The 16,346-nt window shown below is 49.9% G+C and overlaps 1 protein-coding gene across 5 annotated transcripts in view; it reads left to right on the top strand.

The window, feature by feature from the left end:
* Positions 1-16,346, top strand: part of SSH2 (slingshot protein phosphatase 2) — an 810,994-nt gene that overhangs the window by 782,998 nt on the left and 11,650 nt on the right. For all 5 annotated transcript variants that reach the window (XM_078680015.1, XM_078680014.1, XM_078680017.1 and 2 more), the window contains one exon: positions 3,927-4,127. In XM_078680015.1, coding sequence (XP_078536141.1) covers positions 3,927-4,127 — 201 coding nt within the window. The remainder of the gene's footprint in view (positions 1-3,926; positions 4,128-16,346) is intronic.

Genomic DNA, 16,346 nt, shown 5'->3' with positions numbered 1-16,346 from the left:
CCGCTTTCAACGCTAGCGCAGGAGATATGGAGATGGGCCATCCCTCTCAAGATAGACCTACTGGCCATACACCTGCCAGGGAAGGACAACATACAAGCAGATTGGCTCAGCAGGCAGACATCGGCATCCCACGAGTGGGAGCTCAATGCTCAGGAGACAAGGCGCCTATTCGACAGATGGGGAACTCCATCGGTGGACCTGTTTGCCACACGCCAGAATGCAAAATGCCGAAACTTCGCATCCAGGCAGCCCGAGGAAGGGTCACTAGGGAATGCCCTATGGATAGACTGGTCAAGGACATTTGCCTACGCCTTTCCCCCGATACCACTGATGCACAGAGTACTGAGCAAGTGCAGAGCGAGCAACATGACACTGATACTGGTCGCACCACAGTGGGCGAGGCAGACATGGTACTCGCAGATCATGGAGATGACACAGTGTGCACACCACAGATTCAGCAGGCGAAAAGACTTACTCTCCATGCAGAACGGGGAGGTGCTACACCCAGAGCCAGAGAGCATGAGCCTAGTAGCGTGGCTCCTGAGGACATAGAGTTCGCACATTTAAGATTGCCAGAAAGTACACTGAAGGTCCTGCGGGAGGCAAGAAGGCCTAGCACTCGGAAGTGCTATGTGGCAAAATGGAAGAGGTTCACAATATGGTGTAGACAAGAAAGACTTCACAATAAAATGAAGAAGGATTCCACAGTGCTAAAGTACCTGACGCACTTGCTAGAGAAGAACCTTAGCTCATCCTCCCTGAGGGTTCACTTAGCAGCGATAGTCGCCTACACAAGGGGTGAAACTTGCAGGAGTTTCTTCACGTCACAGGTGGTGAAGAGATTCCTAGAAGGGGCGAAAAGGATCGCACCGCCCAAGCGGGTGCCGCCACCGGCATGGAACTTGAACATAGTCCTAACGGAACTCATGAAAGAGCCCTTTGAACCGCTCCACAAGGCGTCCTTAAAGATGCTAACTATGAAAACAGCTTTCCTGGTTGCAATAACGTCCCTACGCAGAGTAAGCGAGCTTCAAGCGCTGACGCTACAAGAACCCTACATACAAATACACAATGACAGGGTTGTGATGAGGACTGACCCAAACTTCATGCCGAAGGTGGTATCTAAATTTCACATGAACCAGTCTATACAGATACCGAGTTTTTTCCAAAAACCAACAACTGCGGCAGAGCGAGCTCTGCACACCCTGGACGCCAGAAGGGCAGTCATGCACTACATCGAAAGGACGAAGGGACACAGGAAGACAAAACAGTTCTTTGTGTCATTCGCCAACAGTTACATGGGAAAAGCGGTAACCAAAAAGACCATTGCACGATGGATCGCACAGACAATCCAACTCTGCCACAAGCGGGCAGGACAAGAGCTAGCAGAGGGGACACGTGCCCACTCCACTAGGAAAAAGGGCGCTACAATAGCCTTCCTGGCTAACACACCCATACAAGACATATGCCTGGCGGCAACATGGGCTTCGGTGCACACGTTCACGAAGCACTACTGTGTGGACATACAGATGAACAAGGAAGCTCAAGTTGGACAGAAGGTGCTACAGCACATATTCAATACCCAACGCTCATCTTCCACCCAACCGCCACAGAAATGAGAAACCGCTACAAAATCTATGCACAGCATAGTGAATCCAGAAAGATTCACGCTGCAAAACGAATAGTTTTCTTACCTGTCGGTGTAGTTTTGCAGCTTGAAGATCTTTCTGGATTCACTAGCGAACCCACCCACCTCCGCCAGAAAGATGAGGCTGGAGAGAGAAGAGGTGGTTAACAAAAGAAAGGATATTAAAAAGTACAAAGCGGTAAAATACCAACTAATTAGAACATTGCCATTACTTCGGAAACGAAAGAAACACGGAAAAAAAGAACCCGAAGATGGCGCCCAAGAGTGGGAGCTTCCGCAGGAAGCATGCCGACGTCACCGGAAATACACCCAAGGGGGTGTGACGCCGACGCCCACCTGGGCTGAGAAAAAAAAAAAAAAAAAAAAAGAAAAGACTACGAATCCGGACCCAACCACAAGACCGCGGAATAATGCACAGCATAGTGAATCCAGAAAGATCTTCAAGCTGCAAAACTACACCGACAGGTAAGAAAACTATTCGTTTTGGTATATCATCATCATCGCTAATCACTTGTTTAGCTTTTGGAGTAGTAACCCTCTTCCGTTTAGCGCCTGAGCGAAGCCCTACCCTCTTTGGTGGATTTTTAGTACAAAGTCTTCGTGGCCTAGAACCGTGTCTTGTGGGAGACTGTTCATCCGGTAATACACAAATCTGTTTTTCTAGAACAAGTTCAGTGCCCATGTCTATATTACCCTCGGCCTCCTCATATAATTCCTCAGGTACTGGGGAACCGTTAATAGATATATCAATCGAACCTTGGGAGATAGGCCCGCTGGAAATCTCCACACAATGATCTTCTTGCAAGATAATGTCATCAATCAAAGTAGATATGGGGGGTGACAAACATCTCATATCAGGGGATTGACTCAGTCCCAAGGATTTTCTTCTCTGCAAGTTGATTTTCTTAACAGTTTGTACCAAGTAATTATTAATGGTGTTGGTCTGAACTTCCTCCGGTTTCTTAGGCATAGTGTACGCTTTGCACACAGTACCAGTGTTTAAACAGGAAAAAGGGAACTGGAAAGTAAGTCTTACTTGTAAGATAACTGCAGCGAAATTTTCAGCAGCGTTTCTGGCCCAGCCCAGCCTATTCCTGCCGATGAGGGCCGTAGAGGGCCCGCCCTTTGCCCGGGCTTAGCCCCGGGCGTCCCGCTCGCGTCCCGCGACGCGGGTCTTTCCCCTGCTTTAAGGGTCCTTCGCGCTCTCAATGCGCGTCACGCAACGCGCCGCCGCGAGGCCTGCCGGGTATTGTGGTTCCCGGAGCGGCGGCGCGGGTCTCGGTGGCAGGATGACTCTTGGCGGTGGCGGCTTGTCTCACTGCTGTGCGGCGTGGCAGGTAAGTCTATAGCGGTCCCCCCGCTCTGCCGGTCTTTCCCCTGCTTTAAGGGTCCTTCGCGCTCTCAATGCGCGTCACGCAACGCGCCGCCGCGAGGCCTGCCGGGTATTGTGGTTCCCGGAGCGGCGGCGCGGGTCTCGGTGGCAGGATGACTCTTGGCGGTGGCGGCTTGTCTCACTGCTGTGCGGCGTGGCAGGTAAGTCTATAGCGGTCCCCCCGCTCTGCCGGTCTTTCCCCTGCTTTAAGGGTCCTTCGCGCTCTCAATGCGCGTCACGCAACGCGCCGCCGCGAGGCCTGCCGGGTATTGTGGTTCCCGGAGCGGCGGCGCGCGTCTCGGTGGCAGGATGACTCTTGGCGGTGGCGGCTTGTCTCACTGCTGTGCGGCGTGGCAGGTAAGTCTATAGCGGTCAACCCAATAGGGACTCTAAAAAACTAATCATAGAAAGAAGAAGCCAGAATACTAGTTATCTAATGAAGCACTGACTCAATTTCCTTTCGCCCCCACCAATACATTAATTTGGCTCATCGAAGTTTTGGTTTGGTCACTCAGAATTTAACCCTTGGAAATCTCTACACATCTTAAAACAAATACCCTATCTACCTTCTGTACACAGTTTCCCCACGTAAACACTCACCTTGGCATACAAAAATATTCAGAGACATTTACATGATTGTTTTAACAATAAACGCCTTTCCTCTTTCTTGTTGATGCCTTGTTTTAAAATGTTCGTTTCCACAAAGATTTGGTATATAGGAACATGTTTTTAAGAAACTTGGAAAGGCTAAAGCTGAGGGTAGTGTGCCACAAATGACAGTGTGCAGGTGCCACTGGGCTCGACTCGGATGTTGTTCCCACATTGTTTTCTGGTTGTTACACACTTTGTGGGACTCACTAAAAAGAAGAGTATGTGTGCTAATGGTAATATTCCTCTCCTGGACAGAAAACATGGTGCAAAATGCCTGGTGCACTGCAAGATGGGTGTCAGCCGATCCGCCTCCACTGTTATTGCTTATGCCATGAAGGAGTATGGGTGGAACCTGGACCGGGCCTTCGACTATGTGAAGGAAAGGCGCCACGTCACCAAGCCTAACCCAAGCTTCATGAGACAACTGGAAGAATACCAGGGCATTCTGCTGGCCAGGTGAGTTCGGCTTCTGGTAGTGGAATTCGCCCTCAGGTCATCATTAAAGTTTGTTGCTAGTCCGTCCTAGCGGTTAAAAGGTGCCCCAGTGAGTGTGCTACTGGCCTGTGATGTATAAAATGTCCTGCCGTGCATGTCGTGAAACTGTTAGTTATTCTGGAATTGTAATAGAACCATTCTAGAGTATGCCAACTTCAAACTTGCTATTTTCACTCATGGCTCTGCTGTAAGGTGCTCAGTTGCTACAAAGGTTTCACTAGAGATATTCGCTTCGTTCTTAAAAGGTTGTTACCCATTCTTGGTATCTACAGTCACTGTTGGTAATGAGTGGCACACCCTTCAGCTCTGCAGTGCCATAGACCAGTGATACTGCGACTTACATGTTTTGGATCAGTGAAATCATCTGGATGGGTCTTCCTTGCTATTATCGATTTTTTTCAAATTCCCTGCTGACAAAACGATGGAAAGTTATCTTGTTAAAGATTTACTGCTGCATCAGATCAGTGGAGCATTTGTGGCTTGCTGGCTGGACATTTCCTGGGTTCATTTACCCTCTTCTATCTTCCAAAGCTAGCATGTTAGCATGTCAACAAATCTGAAAAATGGGCAGACGTGGGACTCTGAAAGGCTAAACAATGTAAAACACGCTCTAGCCTTTTAAATTAACGCGTTTCAATGCCACCTGAGCAGGACCACTGATTCTGAGCTCAGTTAACCCTCTTCTCTGAAGGGCAAAGCATGTCTCCTCTGTTTTAATAACAGGCACAGCAGTTTCAAAATGTCTTCTTTAAGTTATTGGGCAAATAAACCTGGCTGATTTGTCAATTTTGTCAATTTAGAACCTAGGTCTGAATTTTCCCAAGCACTGCTGCAGTGGCACGTGTGTTTTTCATGCTATTTTCTCATGCTCCACTTTGCACCGGTAGCAGCGTCTAGGTGGTTCTACAAGAGACAAACTGTCATCTGCCTTTGAGTTTGAACAGTATCCATGGGTAAATGGGTTGCTTTTCTACAAGGAAGTCAAGCTTCACTGCCTAAAGCAAGCTTATGAATGTTTGCTGTATGATGCAAGGAGCAGGAACTTGAGGGCCGGGGGTTCATCTCCACCGTATCCTGTAAGCCAACAGAAGCATGTACCACACAGTCCACTAGTAATGATGTAAGCTATTTACTAAAGTCAGGAGAAGCGTAAGCCACATGGCCAAGAGCTGTGTACTATATCTGGAATCATAACACTCCATGTGTTGTGCAGCCTAGAGGCAGCCAAGAGAAGTGTAAATAACTCTGCCTAGTTTAGTGTTGTGAATATTTCCTGGAAGGCAAGAGAAGTATCAGCTGCTTAACATAGAAGTAATGTTGTGAAAGGCAAGAAGTATCAACATCACAGCTGATCCATAGAAAATTGCGCTGGAATTCCGAGAATACAAGAACCTAACTGTAAGGACCAGATTCTTCCTTTGACTCGCTACTCCACTCTGTTTTTCTCTTCTGTGAGTGTAAGCACCTAACAAAACCTTCAGATGTGTGGACTCTGTGTGGTGCCCACTTCGTTTTTCAGCTACGTTCAATGGAGGAGCGCTCTAAGCCTGGACTCTGATCCGTATCCGCCTGCCAACCAGCGTGCAAGCACTTCCAGTCTGGAGAAACCAGCACGAGTTCAGGAGATTAGGTTGACTAGCATCTCGTGACCCATGGAGCAGCCTCGCGACAGCATGAGGGTGGAGGGCATTAACACCTTGGACATAATATCACCAAGGTGCATTTGAGGCATTTGGATGAGGCTTCAGCCAATGGGGACTAACCCTTACTACTTCAGTGGTGAAGAACATTCCCCTTAGACGTGGCATTGCATCCTAGCGGAAGCACCCTTGGTTGTACCACAGTCCCAGGGATCCTGTGGAGGGCTCCTCCCCCATCCCCCCTTCCCCCTGGCTCATTGCTGAGCACCTGTGTTCTTTCTGGGTGTATGTGATGCTGTGCTGTGACCGGTGATTTCCCTTGTCCCACCTCTCATTTGCTGCAAGTGTGGTGCTTGACTAACTATCACTGCCCTGTGCCTGGCGGGTTGGAGTCCCGTATCCCGGCCTCATTGTATCAATAGACCTAACCGTTCACCTGCCGAGACATCAGTCACAGAGGTCACTTGCTTTCTCTGATTTAGATCATAAGGAGCCAAGACGCCGGGCGGGTTTCTTCGTTCACCCGTGACCATTAACTGCCTAGAGCTGAGCAACTGCCAGAGCGCTAAGAGCAATGAATGTAATGTAAAGAAATCTATTGTAATATTGAAATAAGTTGTTTCGAATACGATTTCCTCATTTCACCAGTCTAGAGAATGGGTAGCAAAAAAAAGTTGCACCACAAAGTTGGAGACTGTCTCTTCCGTCTGGAAAGGTCACACGCAGACAAGTCAAGATTTTCTGTAGCATTTAATTTACATTATTCAGGTATTAGGGGATATTTCTTTCTGACAGTTAATTTCTCTTACTGGGCAGTTCTCTTTATTAACTGTTAGATTGTTCGCCCATGAGCTAGGTCTTGACTGCTCCACCTCTGGAGAGTTCTAAGAGCTAGAGTCCTGCGTAGCCTTTGCAGACCTAGGACGCACGCCTGGGAACCAATAATGCGGTCTAACTGTAACATATTTGAAACTACTAGGTACAAGATGACCCGGCCACCATTAACTGCATGACGTAGGGCTGTAACTGCAAACCTTCCTGGAAGGGCAAAAGAAGAATGAACTAGAGGACTTGGGAATAATTCTGATCTTTGCTTAGGCATCACAGAAAGTTAGAACTCCAAAGCCTATCCGAATGGATTCCTGTCTGAGACTGCTAGCAGTAGGGCAGCAGCCTTCTGCTGTACACAACACTCCCTTCCTTCCTGCTGTTTGAGCAGGGCCAGGGCCTCGCTCATTTTGTCACCAGTTCCCGTCGGAGCATATTGCAGACAGGGCGGCCAACGAGATCCTTTGTATTTGGGTAGTTTGAGCAGAGCAGGTGTAAGGAATGGAGCTGTTGATGTAGTCCCAGCTGGCGGAAATGCTGCCGCCTACCATTGTTTGTGCACAGATGGGCCGATGGGGTCCTGTGCAGTCGGAACTTTGGCGCTTCCTTTCAAGGTTGACCTGTGACGTGCGGAAATGGACTGGGATGTGGAGGCGAACTAGGAAACCGGGGTCACTGCTTTAACTCAAGGCTCACTTTGAAATTGTGATGGGGTTGCAAGGAGTGTGTTGACTTTTGTAGGTAGATAGGGTGGTTGTGTCCATAATTATCAGCTGTGGGACCAGGGAACCTAAATTGGAATTCCACTGGTAGTGTAATGCAAGGCTCCTTGAGGATGGTGCATCCAAGCTATCCATGCTGTATGTAACAGGCTTGAACCTCGCTCACGAGTTCTGTGCATGGTTGGAGAGCTTCCTATGCTTCCAGATTTGCTGCAGTTTTCAACGCACTTTCTTGTGTGAGAGGCAGCTTCTTTCTTAATCTCAATGGTCACCTTCTTGTGGGCAGCAGGTCCGAATTCGAACTTCAGATTTTTAAGGGCTGTGTCCATTGGGTTTATTGTATGATTTTTATTGTCTAATTGCAGTTACTTTAGAAGCCGTGCAGTGGGTGGCTAGAAGGACTTGATAACTCGCCTCCATGAAGTTTTCTACATATAGGTATGCCAGCATGTCAGTCTGCTGAGAAAACTCCTCCAGCAAGCTAGAATTACAGGCATGTCACTTTCTCCAATGTAACCTTGAGCAGAATCAGAATTTTTTGTTTTACTTGTATGTCCTATTCCCAGAAGTTATGCTTTTTGTTTTTAATATTTCCGGCCATACGAGCCAGTCAATAACAGCTTAATTTTCTGAACATGAGTTTGCCTCATGACGTAGTAGGCTTTGTGTCTGTTCAGCTGCTTTGCTGTGTTTGATGTTGGTATTTCTTGATTGCTGTAGGAGTCTGTTGTGCAGAGACCATCAATATCTTTGCAATTGGGACCTTCGGCGGGAAGGTTTGGAAGCCATCTCACACCAACAGTGGTTGGACGTGTTGCTCAGCTTTCTGTACGTAATATGGTACATCAGAGTTGTCACCTTGGAGACACTTGAGAAGGATGTACCAGGCCTTGGGCGGTGTCCAGCATTGTTGGAGCTTGCTTAGGATTCCAAGAAGAATTGATGGCAAAGAACACACTGTCACGATGATGTTCAGAGCCTACTTGGAAAGGAACAAGTTCAGAAAGAAAAGACTGTATGAAGAGCGAGATCGGGTGCGCAAATGTGAGAGCAGGTGTGGGAAAGTTAAGAATGAAGGAGCGAAAGAATCCACTCCTGCAGCGGAAGGCACTTCTGCCAATGACACCATATCCATGCTGCAGGAGGCACCACCTAGGCATAGCCCCCTAGGGTTGTGACGTACGTGAGGTTGTGCAAAGCATACTCCATATTGCAGTTTATGCAAACGGTGACCTTAAGGTTGAATTTCTATACCATATTCCAGGCTTCTTAAGCATGAGATTATTTAAAACGCAAACTAACTCTAGAAATGAGAATGTATTATACAAAGGATTCTTAAAGAAGCATTTGATTGCACATACGCAGTATGATGATTGGGGAGTTTTGCAGCGTGAATCTTTCTGGATTCACTATGCTGTGCATTATTCCGCGGTCTTGTGGTTGGGTCCGGATTCGTAGTCTTTTCTTTGTTTTTTTTTTTTTTTTTCTTTGCCCAGGTGGGCGTCGGCGTCACACCCCCTTTGGGTGTATTTCCGGTGACGTCGGCATGCTTCCTGCGGAAGCTCCCACTCTTGGGCGCCATCTTCAGATTCTTTTTTTCCGCGGTCGGGTCTGGATCGTTCCCGTTTGGGCTCCAGACATTTTTGGAGAAAGAAGAAAGAAAATACAGAAAAGACGAGGAGAAGTCATCTGAAGACTCCAGGGGACTTCACCGACGAAAGACAAGCAAAGATAAGGCGTTTTCCATCCAGATCTTCGACGACCGTCGACGAACACGCGACCAGAGAGGCCCTGGACGCTCGAGGATGGACAACACGCCGTTCAAGTTCTGCCGTAACTGCCACCACAAGTACGCGCAGAAGGACCAGCACCCGGTATGCAACCTTTGCCTACCGGTGGACCACGAAAGCGGAGACTGCAACGCCTGTTCCGCCTTCACCCCGAAGACCCTTCGTGTGAGAGAGAGGCAGAGGGTAGCACACGCCGCCCTGCAGGGGAAGGCCCCGACCCCGTCGCTCTACGAGCTGGGGATGTCCTCCGAGGAAGAAGACAACGCTGCCGCCGAAGACGACAGCTACACGGTCGTAGAGACCGATTACACGAAGACTTCTGACAAGGTAGGAGACTCTTCGGCCCCCAAGAACCCGAGAGACTCTGAGTCTCGAAAAATCGAGGGCAAGACCCCGAAAGCGCCGACGCCAAAAAAGGCGGCGTCCGCGACTACTCCCAGGCCCAGCGGATCCTCAGAGAAGGAGTCCCCGGCGCCGAGAGCTGCTGATCAGCAGAAGACGTCGAAAATCGTCCCCGAAAAGGATCGATCGACGAGGGAGAAAGACCCGAAACTGTCGACGACGACCAGAGACCCGATATCCGGTTCGACGTCGAAAACTTCGACTCCGAGAGGCACGGCGACGAGCCATCCGTCGAAGAGAGCGGCGGAACCATCCGACGCGGAACACGCGGCCGAGATGGAAAAGAAAAGAAGGCGCCTCGAGGCAGAAATGGAGAACTTCATGCAGCGGAAAAAAGATTTCGACGCAAGGATGAAGGCCTTCACGATCCCTCACAAGACCAAGCCACCAGTGCTGGAGGCGGTCGAGGAGGAAGAAGAAGAGGTCGCCGAAGTCACCGAGCAAGACCAGGACGTCGAGGTGTTCGACGACCAGGAGGAGTACGAGAATCCCCACGAGAGCTACAGCTATGGGGAGGAAGATGAGGGCAGGACAGACACAGAGTCGGCGCCCTATGACCTTCAGGAGGTAGATTACATCGATGTCGACACCGACAGCCCGGAGGAGGTGGTCGACACCTACCCCTCGAGGCCCTCGCCGCCGGACGACATCGGGGCCTACAACGCGGTGATACAATCTGCCGCAGCAGCTTTCAAGCTCAAGCTCGACGAAGAGAAGCAGAAAGCAGACTTCCTTCTGGAAACATTGCTCCCAACACAAACGAGGAGCCAGTTCCTCCCGATGCTCGAGAGCGTCTTGGCTCAGGGGAAGGAAGCTTTCAGGGAGCCCGCAACATGCAAGGCAGTAACTCCCAGAACTGAGAAGAAGTACAAGCATGCCGCAAAGGACCCGGCCTACATTCAGGGCACGGTCTCCGCAGACTCCATTATCACGGCCACAGCAAGGAGGAGGGCTAACGTACCCACTACCTCGGGCCCGCCACCGGATAAAGAGAGCAAAAGGATGGATCTGGTGGGCAGAAGGATCGAACGGAATGCCGCGACCCACTGGCGCATGGCTAATTCCAACGCCCTGGTAAACAGACACATGTACCAAATCATGGAGGGACTGGGGCAGTTGGTGAAGGACTTGCCCCAGGATGCCAAGCAGAAAGCCGAAAAGCTAATTGAAGAGGGGAAGAATGCTGCAAATTCTTGCCTTAAGACGGCCCTGGATGGGGCAGACACCGCCAGCAGGCTCATGATGATGGGCGTCACGGAAAGGAGACACGCCTGGCTCAGGATATCCGGTTTCAAACCGGAGGTGCAACACAGCATCCTGAACACACCATTCAACGGCAGTACGCTTTTCGGACAAACAGTTGATGAGCAACTCAGCCAACTTAAGAAGGATAACGAAACAGCAAGATCCATGGGAGCATTGCAGTTCAGAGGGAACAAGAGGGGCACCCCGTCACGGAGGCCCGGCGGGAGAGGCGGAAACCAGCCAGGTACATCACACCAGGCTTTCCAGCAAACGCACCAGGCAGACTCGCAGGGTCAGCAGGGCCATCAGAAACAGCCCTGGCAGTACCAACAAAGAGGCCAGTCCTTTCGAGGGAGAAATGGACGGGGACAAAATAGAAGAGGGGGCCAGCAGCCCACCTCCAAGTGACTTCAAAAAAATCCGTGTGCCCACCCACAAAAAAGATCCCAGGGGGCAGCACGTACAGATGGGTCAAGACAAACTAGACACCTACGACCACAGGACACCAGTGGGAGGAAGATTAAGATTCCACCTCCAGGAGTGGAGAGGAATCACATCAGACAAATGGATCCTCAACATTATCCAATTCGGATACTGCATAGAGTTGGAGGCGAGGCCAACAAACAGAAAACCAAGAAGAAAGCCGCTAAAAACCCACAACCAGCGCAGGCAAGCAAGCAGCTGCAGTGCCTTCAGGAAGAAGCAAAAGAACTCCTGCAGAAGCAGGCCATAGAAAGGGTACCCTTCAAGGAAAGAAACACAGGAGTATACTCAACATACTTCCTGGTACCAAAAGTAGACGAGACAATGAGGCCCATTCTCGATTTACGGTTCGTGAACAAATTCATAAGAACGCAAAAATTCAAAATGACCTCCCTGCAAGAGGTGCTCCCACAGTTGCAGACCGGGGACTTCATGGTCACTATAGACCTCAAAGACGCATACCTGCACATCCCAATGAACAGGAAGCACAAGCACATGCTCAGGTTCACCGTCGGAGAAAGCCACTACCAGTTCACGACACTGGCCTTCGGTCTAAAATCGGCACCAAGAGTTTTCACAAAGTGCCTCGCAGCAGTCGCAGCGCACCTAAGAAGGCAGGGAATACATGTATACCCTTACCTGGACGACTGGCTGGTGAAAGCAAACTCATACCAGAAATGCAAGCTGCACGCACATACAGTGACCAGCACGCTCATAAACCTGGGGTTCTCCATCCATTGGAAGAAATCATCAATGGAGCCGGAACAAGTGAAGATCTTCCTGGGAGCACAGATCAACACCTTACAGGGCAAGGTGTTCCCCAGCGAGAAGAGGGCGAGGGCGCTGGTGAAGGAAACTCGCCTCTACCGGAAGGGACAAGCTCGGACAGTGAGGACGGCGAGCAAGATCATGGGGATGATGGCATCATGCATCCACCTGGTACCGAATGTACGACTCCACATGAGACCCATTCAAGAATGGCTACAGGAGCAATGGTCACAAGCTACAGGCAGTTGGGAGGATCTAGTGGTTGTAACGCACGCAGTGCAGAAGGAGATGACATGGTGGACCATGGAGAACATAGCAAGGGGAAAGCCTCTAACGCCCCCAACGCCAACAGTGACCATCACCACAGACGCATCCCTGAAGGGATGGGGCGCTCACATGGAGGAGCTCAAGGTGAGGGGACTGTGGACACCGACGGATGCCACAAAGCACATCAATTACTTAGAATTGAAGACAATCTTCCTTGCACTGAAGGCCTTTCAAACAAGACTGTACAAGCACAGGGTATTGATACAAACAGACAACACCACTGCGATGTTCTACATCAACAAGCAGGGGGGCACACAGTCCGCACCGCTTTCAACGCTGGCGCAGGAGATATGGAGATGGGCCATCCCTCTCAAGATAGACCTGCTAGCCATACACCTACCAGGGAAGGACAACATACAAGCCGATTGGCTCAGCAGGCAGACATCGGCATCCCACGAGTGGGAGCTCAATGCTCAGGAGACAAGATACCTGTTCGACAGGTGGGGGACACCATCGGTGGACCTGTTTGCCACACGCCAGAATGCAAAATGCCAAAACTTCGCATCCAGGCAGCCCGAGGAGGGGACACTGGGGAATGCCCTATGGATAGATTGGTCAAGGACATTTGCCTACGCCTTTCCCCCGATACCACTGATGCACAGAGTACTGAGCAAGTGCAGAGCGAGCAACATGACACTGATACTGGTCGCACCGCAGTGGGCGAGGCAGACCTGGTACTCGCAGATCATGGAGATGACACAGTGTGCACCCCACAGATTCAGCAGGAGGAAAGATCTACTGTCCATGCAGAACGGAGAGGTACTGCATCCAGAGCCAGAGAGCATGAGCCTAGTAGCGTGGCTCCTGAGGACATAGAGTTCGCACATTTGAGACTACCAGAAAGCACCCTGAGGGTACTTCGGGAGGCACGAAGGCCCAGCACTCGAAAGTGCTACGTTGCGAAATGGAAAAGATTCACAATATGGTGCAGACAGGAAAGACTCCACAATAAGATGAAGAGGGACTCCACAGTGCTAAGGTACCTGACGCACTTACTGGAGAAGAACCTTAGCTCATCCTCGTTAAGAGTTCACTTGGCAGCGATAGTAGCCTACACAAGGGGAGAAACGTGCAGGAGCTTCTTCACATCACAGGTGGTGAAGAGATTCCTAGAAGGAGCGAAAAGGATCGCACCACCCAAGCGGGTGCCGCCACCTGCATGGAACTTGAACACAGTCCTAACGGAACTCATGAAAGAGCCCTTTGAACCACTTCACAAGGCCTCCCTAAAGATGCTAACTATGAAAACAGCCTTCCTGGTTGCGATAACGTCCTTACGCAGAGTAAGCGAGCTTCAAGCGCTGACGCTACAAGAACCATACATACAAATACACAACGATAGAGTTGTGATGAGGACTGACCCACACTTCATGCCGAAGGTGGTATCCAATTTTCACATGAACCAGTCTATACAGATACCGAGTTTTTTCCAAAAACCCACAACCAGCGCAGAGAGAGCTCTGCACACCCTGGACGCCAGAAGGGCAGTCATGCACTACATTGAAAGGACAAAGGGGCACAGGAAAACGAAACAGTTTTTTGTGTCCTTCGCAAACAGCTTCATGGGCAAAGCAGTAACCAAAAGGACCATTGCACGATGGATCGCACAAACAATCCAACTCTGCCACAAACGGGCAGGACAGGAACTGGCTGAGGGGACACGTGCCCACTCCACCAGGAAGAAGGGCGCTACAATAGCCTTCCTGGCTAACACACCCATAGAGGACATATGCCTGGCGGCAACATGGGCTTCGGTGCACACGTTCACGAAGCACTACTGTGTGGACATACAAATGAACAAGGAAGCTCAAGTGGGACAGAAGGTGCTACAGCACATATTCAACACCCAACGCTCATCTTCCACCCAGCCGCCACAGAGATGAGAAACCGCTACAAAATCTATGCACAGCATAGTGAATCCAGAAAGATTCACGCTGCAAAACGAATAGTTTTCTTACCTGTCGGTGTAGTTTTGCAGCTTGAAGATCTTTCTGGATTCACTAGCGAACCCACCCACCTCCGCCAGAAAGATGAGGCTGGAGAGAGAAGAGGTGGTTAACTAAAGAATAGACTTTGAAAATACAAAGCGGTAAATACAAACTAAGAAGAACATTGCCATTACTTCGGAAACGAAAGAAACACGGAAAAAAAGAACCCGAAGATGGCGCCCAAGAGTGGGAGCTTCCGCAGGAAGCATGCCGACGTCACCGGAAATACACCCAAAGGGGGTGTGACGCCGACGCCCACCTGGGCAAAGAAAAAAAAAAAAAAAAACAAAGAAAAGACTACGAATCCGGACCCAACCACAAGACCGCGGAATAATGCACAGCATAGTGAATCCAGAAAGATCTTCAAGCTGCAAAACTACACCGACAGGTAAGAAAACTATTCGTTTTGGCCAGACTCAAGACGATGTGGACGAGGCTGTAGTGTAAGGTGCTGCTGTAAGCAGTCTTCTTCCTTCTCCTGGCTGTGGAGCTAGAACATGCTTCGGAAATAAGCAAGTAAGATAGTGGTAGGGGTAAATGACCCTGTTTCACAAATCTCTGTTCCACCTGCGGGCCACAGATGTGAATGCTTGCTGCCCCGATTCAACTTTTCATTCATCTTCGATTGATAAAACGAGCCTGGTGAGGTTGTGGTCCAAGGCTGCAAGAAGCTGTCGCTCCGCCTTTCATCCCGTGCGCCTGGCTTGTTGTGTCTTCTGTTGCTGGCCCGTAGACGCCCGGGAAGGGTTGGGCAGGAAGAGCGTGCAACAAAAGCTGTCGGAGTGTGTACGTGACTGCTCGCGCCCTTTGTACCTGCGCCTGTAACTGAGCTCCTGCTGAAGGCGGGTGAGGTAATGATGCCCTCAGGGCAGCAAGGAGCCAATTCCCAGAAGCGCAGCGCACTGCCAGCTACGCCAGGCGCGGATGGCACACGCTTCTGCCAAATGGATGCCCCTGGACTGCCGTGGCTTGCTTTACTGGACAGCCAGTGTGAGGTGCCATGCATGCACGACCCGGGCACAGACTGGGTAGCTTCTTAGTCGACCATCAGGAAAGGCCTTTGACTTGAGCTCTCGCCTGGAGCAGGAAAAATGATGCAGGAGGGGATTAACCTCTAAATGGCAAGCGGCCTTTCCTTGACTGTCAAGGGCATACTTCTAAGCGATCATTCACTTCCCCGTATTCGAATGGAAAATGTGGTGCCTGAAAGTCAGGCGCGTAGCCTTTCTTTGGATACTTGCTGTCAAGTGGTCTATCCAGTGCTCCCTTACTGCAGTGATGACCTCTGGCTACCAAGAATTGTTTTGGTTTGAGTGTTCTGCTTTATGCTGCCAAAGAAAAAGCTTGCACGTTGTTGTCTGTGTGTTGATTTGGGAGTATGGTGTGTGCCCCTCCTGGTGGAAATGAATGGAAGTGCAGGATATGTGGAACGCAATCCGTAATTTACACGTTGCATCTTCTGCATTTGTAAAAGTGGATGGAGAAGGGGTTTAAGAGGCTGCTTTTTGTGTGTGGGTAATATCTTACCCACACTTTTTTATCGGTGGCTTGACCTCGTGGCAGCAAGCGCAATTGTTAATATAGAAATGCAGCGTGACTCGTTTGACGCACTCTGTCAGCATTCGAGTTGTGACATGCTCGTGAGCTGGGTATTATCAGTACCAGCAACAGATTTTTTCCACTGGCTTCCACTTCTTTGATGGTCCCTCCTGCAAGGTTACATTCAAACTGGAACAGCACTTTCCCCAAACCTGTGAAAGAGTTGTGCTTGATAACGTGGAAAAGCTAATATTAGAATTTGAATGCCCTAGTTCAAAAGTGAACAGCTTGGTTACTAGAATACAAGTTTGTGGGTCGTTTACAATAAGTTTTCTTTCAGGTTGTTATTGGATGCTTTAAAAGACAGGTTGCTAGAGCCTTATCTGCACTTGCCTGCATAACACTGGTCTATGGACCTTGTGCTGTTGGCATGCATGTCCTCTGCGTA

Source organism: Lissotriton helveticus, chromosome 3_1 (assembly GCF_964261635.1).
Source record: "Lissotriton helveticus chromosome 3_1, aLisHel1.1, whole genome shotgun sequence".
NCBI classification, from domain to species: Eukaryota; Metazoa; Chordata; class Amphibia; order Caudata; family Salamandridae; genus Lissotriton; species Lissotriton helveticus.
This window is presented reverse-complemented; position numbering and strand designations above follow the sequence as displayed.